We start from the raw sequence: 15,827 nt of genomic DNA, 5'->3' as shown, positions 1-15,827 counted from the left end.
ATGGTTTCTAAACTGATAGTAGTTTCTGAGAAAAAAACATTTTCTTCATGTATTTCAAGGTTTGTTAATGGATTATTAGTTCAAGATTTAATAGCATTCCACATTCCCCTCTATCACACCTTCACTCACATTCAGTCATTGACTCTCCTTCCATTTAGTTCTCTCTGTCGTTGTCTGTCTTAGCGGTTAGCACATTCACCTGGTGGCAGACTGTAAATGATGATGTCTAATGAACCAGGTGGATCGTTGTGAAGATGTCATTGGTATTTTGAGTTTGACAACGCTTTAACCAGCAACACCTAATATGAATTGTACCAACCAAGTGAAATCAGAAGTGAGGAGGTTTGAAGATATATTTGATAGGCTATCATTATGTCGAAGATCGACTGATCTAGACTGACTAGCGATTGCAGTGGATGTTGAGCACGGTGTGATCTGGTGCAGATGCATGACTGAGCGCCTTCAGTTAGGTGAGTCCGTTAAAACTAATGTGGTCAGCACTCAATGTTGAAGACCTACAGAGCTATTTATTTTGTGGATGTCCTCCTAGCCCGTCCACTTGAGTCCAGAACACCAGTGCCAGCTTCTGCAATATGAATCGAATCGATTCATTTATTTCAGACATACTGGGTTTATATGCCGACCAAACAGACCGCAACGCACCATAAAATAGGAAATAACATTTGTACACAATAAAGCCAAAAAGTGACTGTGAACGTGGGGGGCAGTAGTTAATAAACTGAACATAGCTTAAGAACAGTAAATCGTACAATAATAAATTATAGGTCAAAATGAAGCTTATAATAAGAGGAATATAAATATATCTAATCTAATTATTGAATAACTATGCCATAAGAATGCGTATATAATATTAGTCAATTAATGTCTCAGAAGTTACTTGTGATTTAACCATCGCTCGGATATAACAAAATGTTCCTTCGTGGATTGGAACCTTAATCAATTAGATTCATTGTTTGAGATATTACTACACAGCCATTCTAACCATGTGGTTTCTTTGCTTATTTTAATTATTATATAATACACCCGATTGATTATATATATATTACTATAGTGACTAAAACTGTTCTAATAGTGTTTACAAAACTCACTTAATTCAAGCATTCTTTAGTTGTTTAACAAGTTTTGTTATTCAGAGCATAAACATATATCAGGTTAAAGTAAAATATGAAAAGAATAAACTTGATCACCTTTCTAATAAGTGTTCCATATTGTGTTAAATAATAATAATAAGAGAACATACGATTAGAGAAGAAAACAATGGAGAACTAAAACTCATATCAGATGCCCTAGGATTGTTATAACTTGTGACCTGAGTGCCCTTGCGAATGTATAACGTAATGATACCGCCAATTAGAGAGCAGTGAATTATCGATCGGACCAATGATGCATAAAACCCGTGCTAGCAGCCTAGAGTGCTGATTGATCCTGCTTTCCGCCTAGCCCATCCAAGTGAGTCTAGAACATCTATCTCAGTCTCTGCAATATGACTCCTTATATTTCAAACATACTGAGTTAATATAACAGTCAAACAGACCACGACGTACCAATAAAATATGAAACAACATTTGTACAAGATTTAGCCAGATGTGGCTGTGAATGAGGTAGGCAGTGACTAATAGACAGGGCATAATTTAATAGTAGATCGCATAATAATAGTTCATAGAGGGACATGAATATGAACAGTTTAGTTACTTAACAATTATACGATAAAAATATACGTACAATATTGATCTATAAATGAATCCCAAAAGTTACCACTCATCATGCTTATCCGGACATAATAAGGATAAAGATTAATTTTGGTAGGAAATGACAACCTACATTATCCTATTGGCATTTAAATCGTCTAATGTAAAATTAATGACTATTCAGTTGTTGTTGTTGTTGTTTTTAAGCAAATTTCATCCTATATCCAAGGCTATCAGCTAATGTAAATTTTAATAGTTGAATTCATTAATCGATTTAAGTTAGATCCTTATTGAAAACCTGGAAGTATTAGACAGTTATTTCATTCTAGTATGAAATATCTCGGTAGTGAGTATGCACGATACCTACACACAGGACTCGAACCTCTGACCTTCGGTCTTGTACGCGAACATTTAACCTGAACTATTAGATCTCAAACCTTTCCTTTAACCATTGATACACTTTGAATGATAAAGTATAAACTTGAGCGATGGGTTTGTAATTAATCAAAAGACTAAACATATACCGATAGGTAATTCAATAAACAAATTATTTATTAACTACATTTATTTATTTAAACACATAAACATTGATACAATGAGGCACCAATTAGATATACGCCATATAAATCATTTGATTTGTATAAGGGCTAGGATACTGTTCGGTTGCCAAAACTGAAACAGGTTATTCACTACATACAAAACAATTAAAGATAATAATTCATCATATTATAATCCTTCTCTGATATACAATTCATTTTGACAACTTTGAAATGTTATTACTTATGATTTCTAACATAGTATAAGATGGTCTTTTCGTACATTATTATGGTTGATTATTGCTCTAAAGTAGGATCCTATAATTTCGTATGTACGTTTATCTATTTGAAACTGTACAGTTCGATTATAACTTCATTACCAATTCCCTTAGATTGAGATCATGAACCCCTATATACTGATAATTCCCTTAGAATTTTATATTGAAAAGGAATTCTAAAATGAATAACATTGAAATGGTCAATGGAAGATAAATAATATAACGTAAGTGGTATATTGACACCAAAAAAATAATTGATTTAAAGTTAGCGAGGGAAACTTATACACAGTGGAATGTCAGATAAAAGTGGGGATTTATTCATTAGGTAAGGCATGTATCATAATGAGGAAAGACGTAAATTGAATGTAAGATGATTACTTAATAATAATAAGTAGTATAAAATACAATCATAAATTTATGAGCCTGATGGGATTACTGGTGAGACTATAATTTATAGACGAAAAGGGACTTTTTTCCATACGGATCAATAATATTAAACAATAAAATCAATATATTATCAAATATTCTATGTATAACACAATAACTTACTCTTCATCAGATTCTGTTGATTCCAGTTCACTGGAATATTCAATTGTTCCTTGATTAACTTCAATTATTGGAAGTTTTTGTTTAATTTCATCCATAATTTAATTTAATGAATCAAATTTAGTAAATATGTTGTTTTGAGTTCGAGTTAACTGAAAGGAATAGGTTTTTAACAGAGATAATGAGAGGATTGTGATGTTAAAATGAATTTTTAAAAAAAGTATATGTTTAAAGAAAACTAAACAATGTTGATGTCCGAAATATCAAACGTTAGTTGGGGGGCGAGGTCGTGGATGCGCACTGCTGAGGAGTCCCACAATAGGACGAAACGGCCGTCCAGTGCTTCCAGGTTTTCCATGGTGGTCTAGCTTCAACTGACTCATGATCTTAACCATTGAAATTAATGTGTATTTTATGAAATCCCTGTTGAGAATTGTTAGATGATCTCAAGTTTTCAAGATGATCAAATAAATGGGTTCATGGTTCAGATCGATATATGATAATTCAGTAGTCACAATTGATTGATCACTGGGTGGTGATGAATGTCATGTGTGTCAAGACCTTATTAGTGTAGATCGAATGCTATCGACCATGTCAATGTGGCAACCGGTCTAGGTAACTCGACACTGTGTGCACTATTGTGGTCGATAGCATTTGATTTGCATGTCAAATTAAAACAGTGATATTTAATGTGAATTATTTTATGGAAGTTGTACAAAGTGGAGATTTACTTTGAATATCTCACTACTTTACAATATTTGACGCTACTTATTTACTTATCTCCTTACGCCTGTTACTCTCAATGGAGCATAAGGCACTCTGTCCTGGGCCTTCATTTCTAGTTCTATCCAATTCTTGTTCATTATTCTCATGTCTATCTCCATTTCTCGGCGTAATATGTTCTTTGATCTTACTCTCCTCTTTTGGCCTTGGAGACTCCAAGTGAGGGCTTGTCTTGTGATGCAGTTAGGTGATTTCCTCAATGTGTGTCCTATCCACTTCCAGCGCTTCTTTCTGATTTCTTCCTCCGTTAGGATTTGGTTTGTTCTCTCTCATAGTACATTGTTGTTGATAGTGTCTGGCCAATCGATCCGAAGTATTTTGCGTAGGCAGTTGTTAATAAACACTTATATCTTCTGGATGATGGTTTTCATAGTTTTCCAAGTTTCCGCCCCATACAATAGAACTGTCATATTAATTCATCCTCATTTGTGTTTTTGTATTAGTATATATGTATATTCTTAAACATATTTGATCTTATTTTCGATATATCCTAGGTACATCACTACTAATGAACTAATAGGTCAATCGTAAACTTATGCTTACTTCATTTAATAATCATAAGCTAGTCCATATAATTGGTTGTTTTACTTTTCTCTCTATATTGTTCCGTTATTTAACAATCATCTTATTACGAATATTATTTTGTCAATTAAGCCATATTTCACCAATTTTAACGTTTATTAGTTCCATTCAGTATATTATCGACAAACTCATGAATGTTGTGAAAGAGTTTCAGACTGATCGTTAAAGTTTGTCTTCATTTTATTTAATAGTTAAAGAATAATTTGATTGATTTATGGAAACATTTAATGAGAATCTTAAAAAGAATCAATATGTACACATTATATGTTAGTTTCTTACATCAAAATGTACTGGCTATTTCTTAACATAATCTGAATGATAAGATCTATGAAATTTCAGTACATTAGTTAATCGATTTAGTTTCATAGATCTTTAGACCAATTGTGACTATCAGTATGGGATTGTGGAGATGATGTTTTTGATTGAGATCATGAATCGATCGATGTTAGAATACTTTTGCAATCTTGGAAGCACGGGATGGACGTTTCGCCTTAGTTGAGGACTCATTAGCAGTGAGCATACAAGATCCCGTAAGAGGGATTCGGATCCAGGATCTACGATCTTGTGAACGAACACTTAACCTTTAAACCACTGAGCTGATATCCAACCGTGTTAATGTCAAACTTCAACCAATCCACGAAATTGCACTACCATCTTCCATTGTCTGAAGTAGATACCTATCTCTACCTGAAATGGACTAGCTCCACTGGTCACAGCTTCATATTAAGAGACGTTATCACTGGGTTATCCGGGCAGCGAACGACCTCCTGTAGGATTGAGATGTCGTCACAATTGATTGATCACTACCCAGTGATGGTTACTCATTCCTGAAAAGCTCCATAATAACATAATATAACTAACTATCCAGTTTTATTTCTTGTCTTAAACAGTTATCTATCCCCTATCCCAAATAGAAAACACTTAGACATAATGAAAAATCAATTACTTCCTTTATAAAATCAAATAAAAGACACGAAATGTAATAAAAAAATCACCGTCTATAATTTTTATTCTCAACATAATTTTATGATCAATCAACTTGGAACTGAGAAACATAATAAAACTTTAAATTGTTTTTTTTTGTTGCTTTGTGCAAATAGCTTAATCTCACTATTTTCAATTAAATAGTTGGAATCATTAGTCACTTGAAGCTAGACCACCGTGGAAAACCTGGAAGCACTGGACAGCCGTTTTGTCCTAGTATGGGACTCCTGAGCAGTACGCATCCACGATCCCGCCCCCCCGAGAGATTCGAACCCACGACCTTTCAGGTGAAGTTAGACATTAACACCGTTGTACGCCGGCTGGCTCAGTGGTCCAGTTGTTAGGCGCTCACGCGCGAGACTAGTAGGTCTGGGGATCGAATCTAGCGGGGGGCGGGATCATGGTTATGCATTGCCAAGGAGGAGTTCCGTACTAGGACGAAACGGTTGTCTAGTGCTTCCAGGTTTTCCATGGTGGTCTAGTTTCAATCGGCTCATGGTTTGAGCTATTGAAATTACCAAAATCTCCACAAAATCCTCTTCTAATTTTCATTTAACTTAAACATGCAGCTCAACGATTAAGTTAATAATCACTGAATTAAATATGTATGAAAGTAGGATACACGTAAGTTGAATCTTATTTATTACATTAAAATTGAGCAAATTGCTCACTTAAAGCTTTTAGGATTATTCATCATCAAAAAACAAAACAAAACAAAACAAATAGGATAGTAATGATGTAAGTAAATCATAAAATGGATACTTAAATACAGTCCGTTAATTATACATTTGAAATTTTCAATGTGTTTGATCTATTTAACTATATCTGGGTTCGAATCCCACGGGGCGGAATCATGCTTGTGCACTGCCAAGGAGGAGTTCCATACTAGGATGAAACGGTTGTCTAGTGCTTCCAGGTTTTCCATGGTGGTTTAGCTTCAATTATTATATTATCCACAAAAACCCCTTTGTGATAATATCCTATGACTATCACAAGGTTACGTTTTATGTTATATACAAATGTATAGATTATATTCGAAAAGAATGTAAAAGCTTTAAGTAATACCAGTCAAGTAATTTATCAAGTATACTACTGACTGATCTACAAAGCGTTGATTTCAAGTGTCAACTTCAACTTCAATACACAAGTATTGTAACATGTTTTCAAATGAATTAATTACATGAAATTAATTATACCATATTCGATGTGCAATAAGATACTTATTGTTTAAATTCTAAATCAGAAACTAAATCAAACTACGTTGGTAAAATGAATTTGATTATGAAGTAAAAGATAGTCAATACTGGTGTAAGAAGGTAACATTAACCATTCGGTTTGTGTAAGGGCTGGGATACTACCCGGGTGCCCAAGCCGAAGCATGTGGTTTTCTTAGGAAGCCACACCCCCAGCCTTTGACCCAAAGATCTACTCCACAAGGTAGTGGAACAATGTAAGGAGATACAGTCCCATGGTAGTCGGTGACCAACAATAGGTTCATATGCCATTTATTTCTTTAGGATCCTGGAGCCCATGTGCACGATTGGTTTGGAATGAGGGTTTTCCAATTCCCCTAGATGTACTCTCGGTGCCCACCAACCCGGTTAAAGCACTGGACATCCACTTTTCGTCCTCTCAATTTTGTAAACAACACCCATGGTGTGAGAATGCAAATAAGTGTGTAAAAATGTAATTGAGTTAGTGAATTAAACAACCAATTTAAGTAGACTGTGATTTTTAGACACAATTTTTGATAATTACTACACAAACTTATTTTATTATTGAAATCCTGAACCGATCTAAGTTAGATCACAACGGAAAAAATTTCAAACACTAGATAGCCATTTAGTTTTGTCCAATCTGGAATTATTTTTTTCTGGTTAACATTTATTTAGTGAGTTAGTTTTCTATGGGATAGGGTAGCTAACCCCATGCCCAACTGTCCCCCTTTCTCCGAACTTGGGACTGACAGTAGTTTCAGAGAGGCTCCAGGCGAATAAAGTGGACAAAGTTGTCTATCCAATTTAAAATTGTCCCTATGACAAATTGTTAAAGCAAGATTATAATTTATGGACAAATCAATTAGATTTAGGAGAACAGGTCTTAAATTTTCGCACAAAATTCATTAGGCTAAATAGAATTTCGGGATTGTTGCTGATGTCAGTTCGTGATAAAAACCATAAATCTATTTCATAACCCTAACTATCAACTGTAAATCATAATCCTTATTCTTTACAATGGTTTATAATCTTCATTTAGTCCTAGTAGGTAGGTGGATATTCTCAAGTTCACTTTAGCGTCACTCAAATATCATCCATAAATTATAGTCTCAGATATGAAAAGGATGAATAGGAACTGGAAGGAGCTGGAACGGATTGCCAAAGACAGGGTTGGATGGAGAATGCTGGTGAGCGGCCTATGCTCCTTCACGAGAAGTAACAAGCGTAAGTAAGTAATTACTAATATGGTTATAACACATAAATACATTGCTACAACAAGTTACATAGAGTAAAAGATATTAACATGAGAAAATATTTCGATTCTACTCATATAAATTTCAAGATGGTGGAGAAGATTTGTAGCTCAAGTGGATGATTTCGATGGAGTTTTATTCTCTGAGCTAGATGGTCTACTCATGAAGGTTCTACCTGAAGTTTGTGCTGATGATATCATTCAAAAGAATAATGAAAGTTCCACGACTAAACCATCCAGCTCAGAGAACAAAACTCCATCAAAATATAAATTTTAATATCAGATCGGTTTTGTGGATATTATAGTAATTTCAATGGTTAAGATCATGAGTCAGTTGAAGCTAGATCACCATGGAAAACCTGGAAGCATTGGATGAACGTTTCGTCCTATTGTGAGACTCCTCAGCAATTCATATTTTGTTCTTTATTACATTTATCAGAACAAAGAAACACATTCAAATCATGTATATCAAACAAATTATTACGTATTCAATATGTTAATGATACAGTTTTGTTGCTATGGTTACATGAATTATCTATTCTGTCATTCAAAAATCGGTTACCATCCAATGTGACAGTCTCAGTTCAGTAATCTCATTAGTAAACTCATTATTCTCTTTATTCAATGGATACTTTAGAAAATAAATGTTATCAAAATGTATCACTACATTATTAGTTAGATATGATCAACCCTTTTCAATTCTTAAATACCTTTTAGTTTTATTTATTTATTATTTCATTATAATAAAGTTTTAAGTAACTATGTGATAGACAATAACTATGTCAATCTATAAGCAAAGATGGATAGTGGCTAGCAGTGGAATCCAGGACGCACACCATTGCACAAGCAAGTGGCTATCAGGACTCAGTAGCTAAGTGGATACCGCGATGGCGTTTGAAGCGAACGGTACTGAGTTCGAGTCCCAGAGTGAACATCAACTCAGATGCAGGTGCATCCAGCTGACGAGTCACAAACAGGACGAAACGCGCGTCCTAGATTCCACTGCCAGCCACTATCCATCTTTGCTTATAATGCTTGTAAATTAAGGCAATATCGAGGCATACGCACAATATGCACATATGCCAATACGAGACTGATCAATTTCAGTCCTAAAACATCAATGGGAAGATTCAAGTAAAACAACATCAAGTGAATTATGTCAATCTATGCCTAGAATGTATAACGATGACCTTGAAACTAGTCATCATTGAAACAAGTAATTGTGTCTAATACATACCTTGGTATTGTTTTTTTTGCGTTTTTTTGAAAAGGATGAAAGTAACTGGGTATTATTTTGTTAAAGAGTGAAATTGACTGGTAAACGTTTATATTTTTCTGAGTTCCTTTATTTTTTTTTTGTGGGAGGGAATATAGGAAATAAAGACTTGATATTATTATCTCATTATTTAACATCATTTCGGATGCAAACGTAAAAGGCGAGGATTGGCAAAACAAGGACTGCATTTCTACAATTGATGAACATATACAACTCAAAACAACTGTCAATCAATATTAAAGTCACAATCTTCAATACGAACGTCAAGAAAGTTCTACTGTACGGAGCTGAAACTTGAAGAACTACCACAACCATCATCAAAAAGATACAAGTACAAGTGGAAGACCGAAGAACATATTGCTTTGGAAATTGAAGGCAGATCTGAAAAGAATGAATAGAACATGGAAACAACTGAATAGAAGAACATATGATAGAGCTAGTTGAAGAATTCTGGTCAGAGGTTTGTGCTGTACCTTGTGGGGTGACAAAATTCAGTAAGTGAAATGATAGAAAGAAAAGTCGATTTTCGATTGAATTACTCATTATGAGTTTTATTCAACATTCAACATCCGTTTTGATTCAACGTGAGGATCATTCAGTGTAGTATTTGATTTGTTTTCCCAGTATAATATTTTCTTCTGTATAATATACGATATTCTTGTATTCAGTTGACATGGACTATGTATGCTCAGTAAGTGATTTGTTATAACTGAGTATGTGATTTAGTCCTAATTATTAATCGAAATGGGTGTACAATCATTATATAAACCAGTGTGTTTTAGACTATTATTATTCATTCATTATTATCATCAACATCGTCGTCGTCATAGTGTTTTGGGGCTAATAAACCTTTACTTATACCAGTCTTTGTGTTCTTACTTTCCCATCGTGGGAATTGCCGAGGTCCCTCGTTCCGAGTATAAGTGATCGGCGTTTTTCCTGCACAATAATCAGCGAAGACCAAATATAACAGTAAGTAAGTAAGTAAGTAAGTAAGTAAGTAAGTAAGTAAGTAAGTAAGTAAGTAAGTAATCCACTTGATTTATTCCATTCCAAATGAATTCAAAGTTAACGCCTAAAATCTTGCTTCATATTTTTAACTATTGCATAATTCATGTATATATATATCAATCATCATCAAGTTAGATCATAACAGAGATTTACATTACCCTATGTCGCTATAATCTAATCACATATGTGGATTGATTAAACAAGATGTGTAGTAGGAAAAAAGAAACATTGGACTAATGAAAATAGTAATAACAATAAATAGACCAGATACTGAGAGTAAGCTTGAAAAACACCAAAATAGGAATATCTATCTACTTATAACAGTAAACATCATATCAAGTTTATTCAAAAAAGAAAAACAAGGAAACGATCGATGAAAACATCCTGAGGTTTCTTCTTTCTTTTTTCTTTCCATCTTCGTCAAACATTATAAAATCAATAACAGGTTAGTATATATGTTTTTTTCTTTTTTTTCAACATTAAAAAAATATTATTGGTTAAGTCAACAAAATAATGAAAAAAAAATTATTCATTTCATTGAATACAACATATTCATTGAAGGATCTGTATAGATTTCTATAATTTAGATGGTGGTTGGAGGTAGTCAACAAGAAACCCTGGACCCGGGTTTCGTGCTACTTGGCACTCGTCAGCAAGGTCTACCTGTAATCTTGAGGGAACTGGCGCTCCCTGGCGGATTCGATCTCGTGTCACCCAGCCTCACAGTCGGAGACGTTACCACTGAGCTATCCGAGCCGCGACTGACTTCCTGTAGGACTGAGATGCAATCACAATTGATTGATCACTGGGACATGACATTGATCACCACCCAGTGATCAATCAATTGAGATTTCTATAACCTCAAGTCAATTTTTCATATATGAGATGTATATATATATCATTCAGCTTAGAGAATAAAATTTTATCAAAAATCATCCATCTGACCGACAAATCTTTGTCACCATCTCTATGTACAAATATATCTCAATAGTTGAGATTATGAGTCAATTGAAGCTAGATCACTATAGAAAACCTGGAAGCATTGGATGAATGTTTAGTCTTAGTATGGGATTCCTCCTTGGCAGTGGGCATCCACAACCCCACCTCGCGGGGTTCGAATCCAAAGCCTATCGGTCACGCGCGCGAACGCTTAACCATTAAACCACTGAGCCGACCGGCATCTAACAGTGTTAATGTCTAACTAGAAATAACCAACGAAATTGAGCGACACATCCACTATTGTCATTAGTGAGTTACTATCTCACAAATGACCCGGTTGAACTCCACTGGTCACTAATTCTCACCAGAACTTCAGGAAATACCTCTTGAAGCCAGTCCCTAGTAGGCATATGTTGATTAATATCAGGAGGGGTTTTTGTGGATATTATAATAATTTATTAGTTGAGCTCATGAATCAATTGAATCTAGACCACCATGGAAAACCTGGATGCATTGAACGGCCATTTCGTCCGAGTATGCCGGCTCAGCGTTTTAGAGGTTAAGCGTTCGCACACGAGACTGAGATGTCTCGGGGTGGAATCTCGTGAAGTAGGTTCGTGGATGCACATTGCTGAGTAGTCCCATGCTAGGACGAAACGTCCGTCTAATGCTTCCAGGTTTTCCATCGTGGTCTAGCTTCAATTGACTCATGATCTCAACTATTAAAATTACTCCAATATTCACAAAAAAAGTATCATTTGTTTTGGATGATATTACTTACTTAGCATACTTCATTTAAAGTAAAGTGAATGACATCAAATATTCGCAGAGTAAACTGAATCTTTGGTTTTTCAAATGGTTCATTGTGAAAATATCCATTATCTAGATGTAACATGTAGTATTTAATGAGTGATATTGCTTGAGACGTCCAGTCATTAGTTTTAATTTAGTTTAGAATTCGGTCAATATTATTAAGCTAATAAATAACCGTAAATTAAAACAACCAATTCTGAAGATCACCTTAAAATTTATAGTTTTGTATGATTTACCTGGTAAAACACATTTTTGCGAATGATCTGTATCCTACTTAATAAATTAATAAAATTCTAAACCACGCATTTAGATTTATTATCAGAATACTGTTTGTGGAGATTGCAATGTCTATAATAAATGAATTCAGGAGTCCATTAAAGCCAGACCACCATGAAATACTTGGAAGCACTGGACGGATGTTTCGTCCTAGTATATGACTCCTCAGTAGTTCGCATTCACCATCCCGCACGCAGGTTTCCAATTCAAGAGCCTTCGGTCTCACGCGCGAACGCTTAACCTCTAGATCAATGATACTTATCGATGTTTCCTGTTATTTAACGCTTTACATGAATGTTAGATTTATGATTAATTAGAATGGTAGTGATTAACAGTGGATTATTTAGATTTATTGATAAACTATAGTCAGCTGCACGAATACTGTAATGGATTTTTTAAGTTTGTTTTAACTTATTGTTCATGTAAACTCCATGCACATGTGAGTTTTCATAGAAAGCCTTAAAGATGTTTACTATACTATTTAATTCATTAATCATCTAGGTAACTGTATAGTTAAATAAAAATATGGTAGATGAACGAGATAATTGGATTCACAAACGTTACTTTTTGAACGATTCAGCGAAATCTGTCTATCATATATAACGAACAGTTAAACAAATGTTTGTATAATGCTTAAAATGTGTAAAATAGTAGAAAATAAGAGTATTAACTTCACTTCATACTGTTTTTACTCAGTAGCTAAGTGGAGAACGGGATGGTGTTTGAAGCGAACGGTGTTGAGTTCGAGTCCCGGAGTGAACATCAACTCTAGGATGAAGGTACATCCAGCTAATCAGTTCCATATAGAACGAAACGGGCGTCGTGAATTCTACTGCTAGCCACTAGCCACCTTTGCTTAAAACAGTATTATATGTTTCAAATGATTGGTTCTGACTCTGCAGATTGTATATAACAGTCAAATCGACATTAGTCCTAAATATTAAGCTTTAACTATTAGCTTCGTAACATATCTTAACCTTTCAGTATTATCTTTGTCAGCTTTGGTAGGTAACAATTGCAATCAAAGATCTTGGATTAGTACTGTGGTTTTACCTTACCGACAAGGTACGACAGAAGAATTAAAACGGATCATGAAGACTTACATGATAAATCGTTTATTTCATAAATTTTTCTCTTAAAAAGACGGCAAATAATTGTAACCTAAAATTACTGGTGACTCACGAGATCACTGAATGTTAGTATGGACTACTTAGGTAGTTCTTAGCCATATGGTTATGGTACGTATGGTAACCGCGATAAGCGGTTGATACTGGATAACTTAATTCAAAATCTTTCACAATGTTGCAAACGCATTCATTTTTTTAAATCTTACTGAAGATTTTTAATTCCAGTATTCCTCCATACACACTTATACATTATGTCTTTTCGTACCATCGATATTCACAAGGTTCAGTCTTTCTCATTATTGTTTTTATTGGATTATTTCGATTTCTTTGTTACTCGTCATTTCAAATCCATCTCATTGTATTAATCTTGTAAGGCAATTCGAATTGACATATTTATGTGATAAGCTTTACATTAAGCATAACTGAGTGTCTGTCCATTACTACTGATATATATAAATTACTATACCTTGAATTCCGGTTTCGTGTTATTTATTATTCATTATCAAGGTGAATATAACCGTATATCCTGTCATTTGGGTCACTATTCACTCTTTAGTTTATTTCTAATAAAATATTGCGCGAGACTACAATTTATGGACGAATCAATCACGTATAAGATAACAGGTCTCGGATTTTAGCGCGAAATTCACTTATCCATTTAGATAAATAGAGTGTTTTGACATTATAGCTGATGTTAGTTCATGATGAAAATCTTAATCATCAACTGTAAATTAGAATTAGAATTCCTCACACAAGTTTATAACCCTCATTTGGTTCTGGTTATTAAGTCGACGTTTATATGGTTTGAAATATTCTTTTTTTGTTAGCAGAGCTGAAAATTGAAGAACTACTACAACCATCAATTAAAAAGGTATAAGTATTGATAAATAGTTGTCTATGTAAGATACTCAACATTCATTAAGAGGATACAATCAGTAACAGCCTACTGTGGGAGAGAAAAAACCAGCTTCCAGCTAAAGACGAAATTAGGAAAAGACGATGGAAATGGATATGAAATACATTACGCAAATCATCAAACTGCATCACGAGACAAGACCTAATTTGGAATCCTGAAGTGAAGCGGAAAAGAGAGAGGCCAAAGAACACATTACGTCGGGAAATAAAAACAGATATGGAAAGGATGAATAACAATTAGTTAGAACTGGAAAGGAATGCTTGGGACAGTATTGAATGGTGAGTGGTGGTGGATGGCCTATGCTCTTCCACGAGGAGTAACAAACATGAGTAAGTAATTAAGTGGAGACTCTCAAGGTTAATCTAGAGTCTTCCATAAATTATAATCTCACCAAATATTCTTATTGTAAAACATATATATTGTTTGTTAGGTCTTTTAAATACATGATTTCACCTTATCAACTGACGGATTAAATAAAAACACATGAATGAATAGATAAGGAACTATTTGCTTAATTGCTATATCATATTTTATTCCAATGAAACATGATCATACTTACAAGTGGGGTTTTTGTGTTTCTGTATACGATTTATATTCAATCATGTTTTATCAAGTGAATTGATCTGGTTTCATATTACAAAAAAAGTGTTTGAATTCAGTAGACATTTTAGAGAATTTTCAAATAGGCCATATTTAATAGATCATTTATTTACTTTTGATTCCAATTCTCTTGATGGAGTCTATGTTCTCTGAGCTAGATGGTTTAGTCGTGGAGCTTTCATCCTTCTTCTGAACGACATCATCGGCAAATATTTCAGATGGACTTCTAACTAACGCTTGTGCGGATGATGTTTAGAAGAACGATGAAAACTCCACAACTATACCATCTAGCCCAGTGAAGAGAACCCCATCAAAATCATCCACCTGAGCTACAACTCTTCTCCATCATCTCAAAGTCATATAACGTTCCAATTATCTTCAAGAATAATTGAAAGATTTATCAAGATCTGGTGTATATTTGTTTCTAGTTTTCTAGCCATTTACTTTATTCTAAAGATTCCAATTATGAAAATTAGAATAAGATATATAAGTGAATAATATTGTTTTCAATTAGATCATCATAATGTATTTACATATATGCCCATAGTCATCATCAAATGATTAATCAATTGTAAATATCTTGGTTCTAAGGAGGATCGGTCACTCTCCATATAGCTCAATGATAACTCTTTGATTGTGAAGCTAATGTGTATCAGTTTCTGAGTAATTACAGGTACACCTTATTGATAAGTATCAAACAGCATTAAACTAAAGTTAAGCATCGAATATTGAAAATTTATAGCCTAATATCATCTGATGATAATGACAACGATGATGATTTTGGATTCTAATTAATCATCGAAGGATAAACTTTAATTCAAAATGTAACTGAAAATAATCACCACATGTATAGAATGTAAGTCAAACGTAGAAAGGTGGGAAACGTTTATTGTTCTTCACTGTTTGATTAATTACACAAATATTTTCTCTTATTATTATGTCTTTTTAACATTTTATTGTGATTAAATTCACTTGGTTTAGT

At 34.0% G+C, this 15,827-nt stretch overlaps 1 protein-coding gene across 1 annotated transcript in view; it reads right to left on the bottom strand.

The window, feature by feature from the left end:
- PDE4D_1 (cAMP-specific 3',5'-cyclic phosphodiesterase 4D) overlaps positions 1–15,827 on the bottom strand; it is a gene marked incomplete at its 5' end in the record, with an annotated part of 193,579 nt that overhangs the window by 133,837 nt on the left and 43,915 nt on the right. Inside the window, one exon of the mRNA XM_051216755.1 lies at positions 3,073–3,221. Within this exon, the coding sequence (XP_051065363.1) occupies positions 3,073–3,167 (95 nt within the window). The remainder of the gene's footprint in view (positions 1–3,072; positions 3,222–15,827) is intronic.

Source organism: Schistosoma haematobium, chromosome 6 (assembly GCF_000699445.3).
Source record: "Schistosoma haematobium chromosome 6, whole genome shotgun sequence".
Taxonomy (NCBI): domain Eukaryota; kingdom Metazoa; phylum Platyhelminthes; class Trematoda; order Strigeidida; family Schistosomatidae; genus Schistosoma; species Schistosoma haematobium.
The sequence above is the reverse complement of the archived record's forward strand: the minus strand, read 5'-3'. Positions and strand labels throughout refer to the sequence as shown.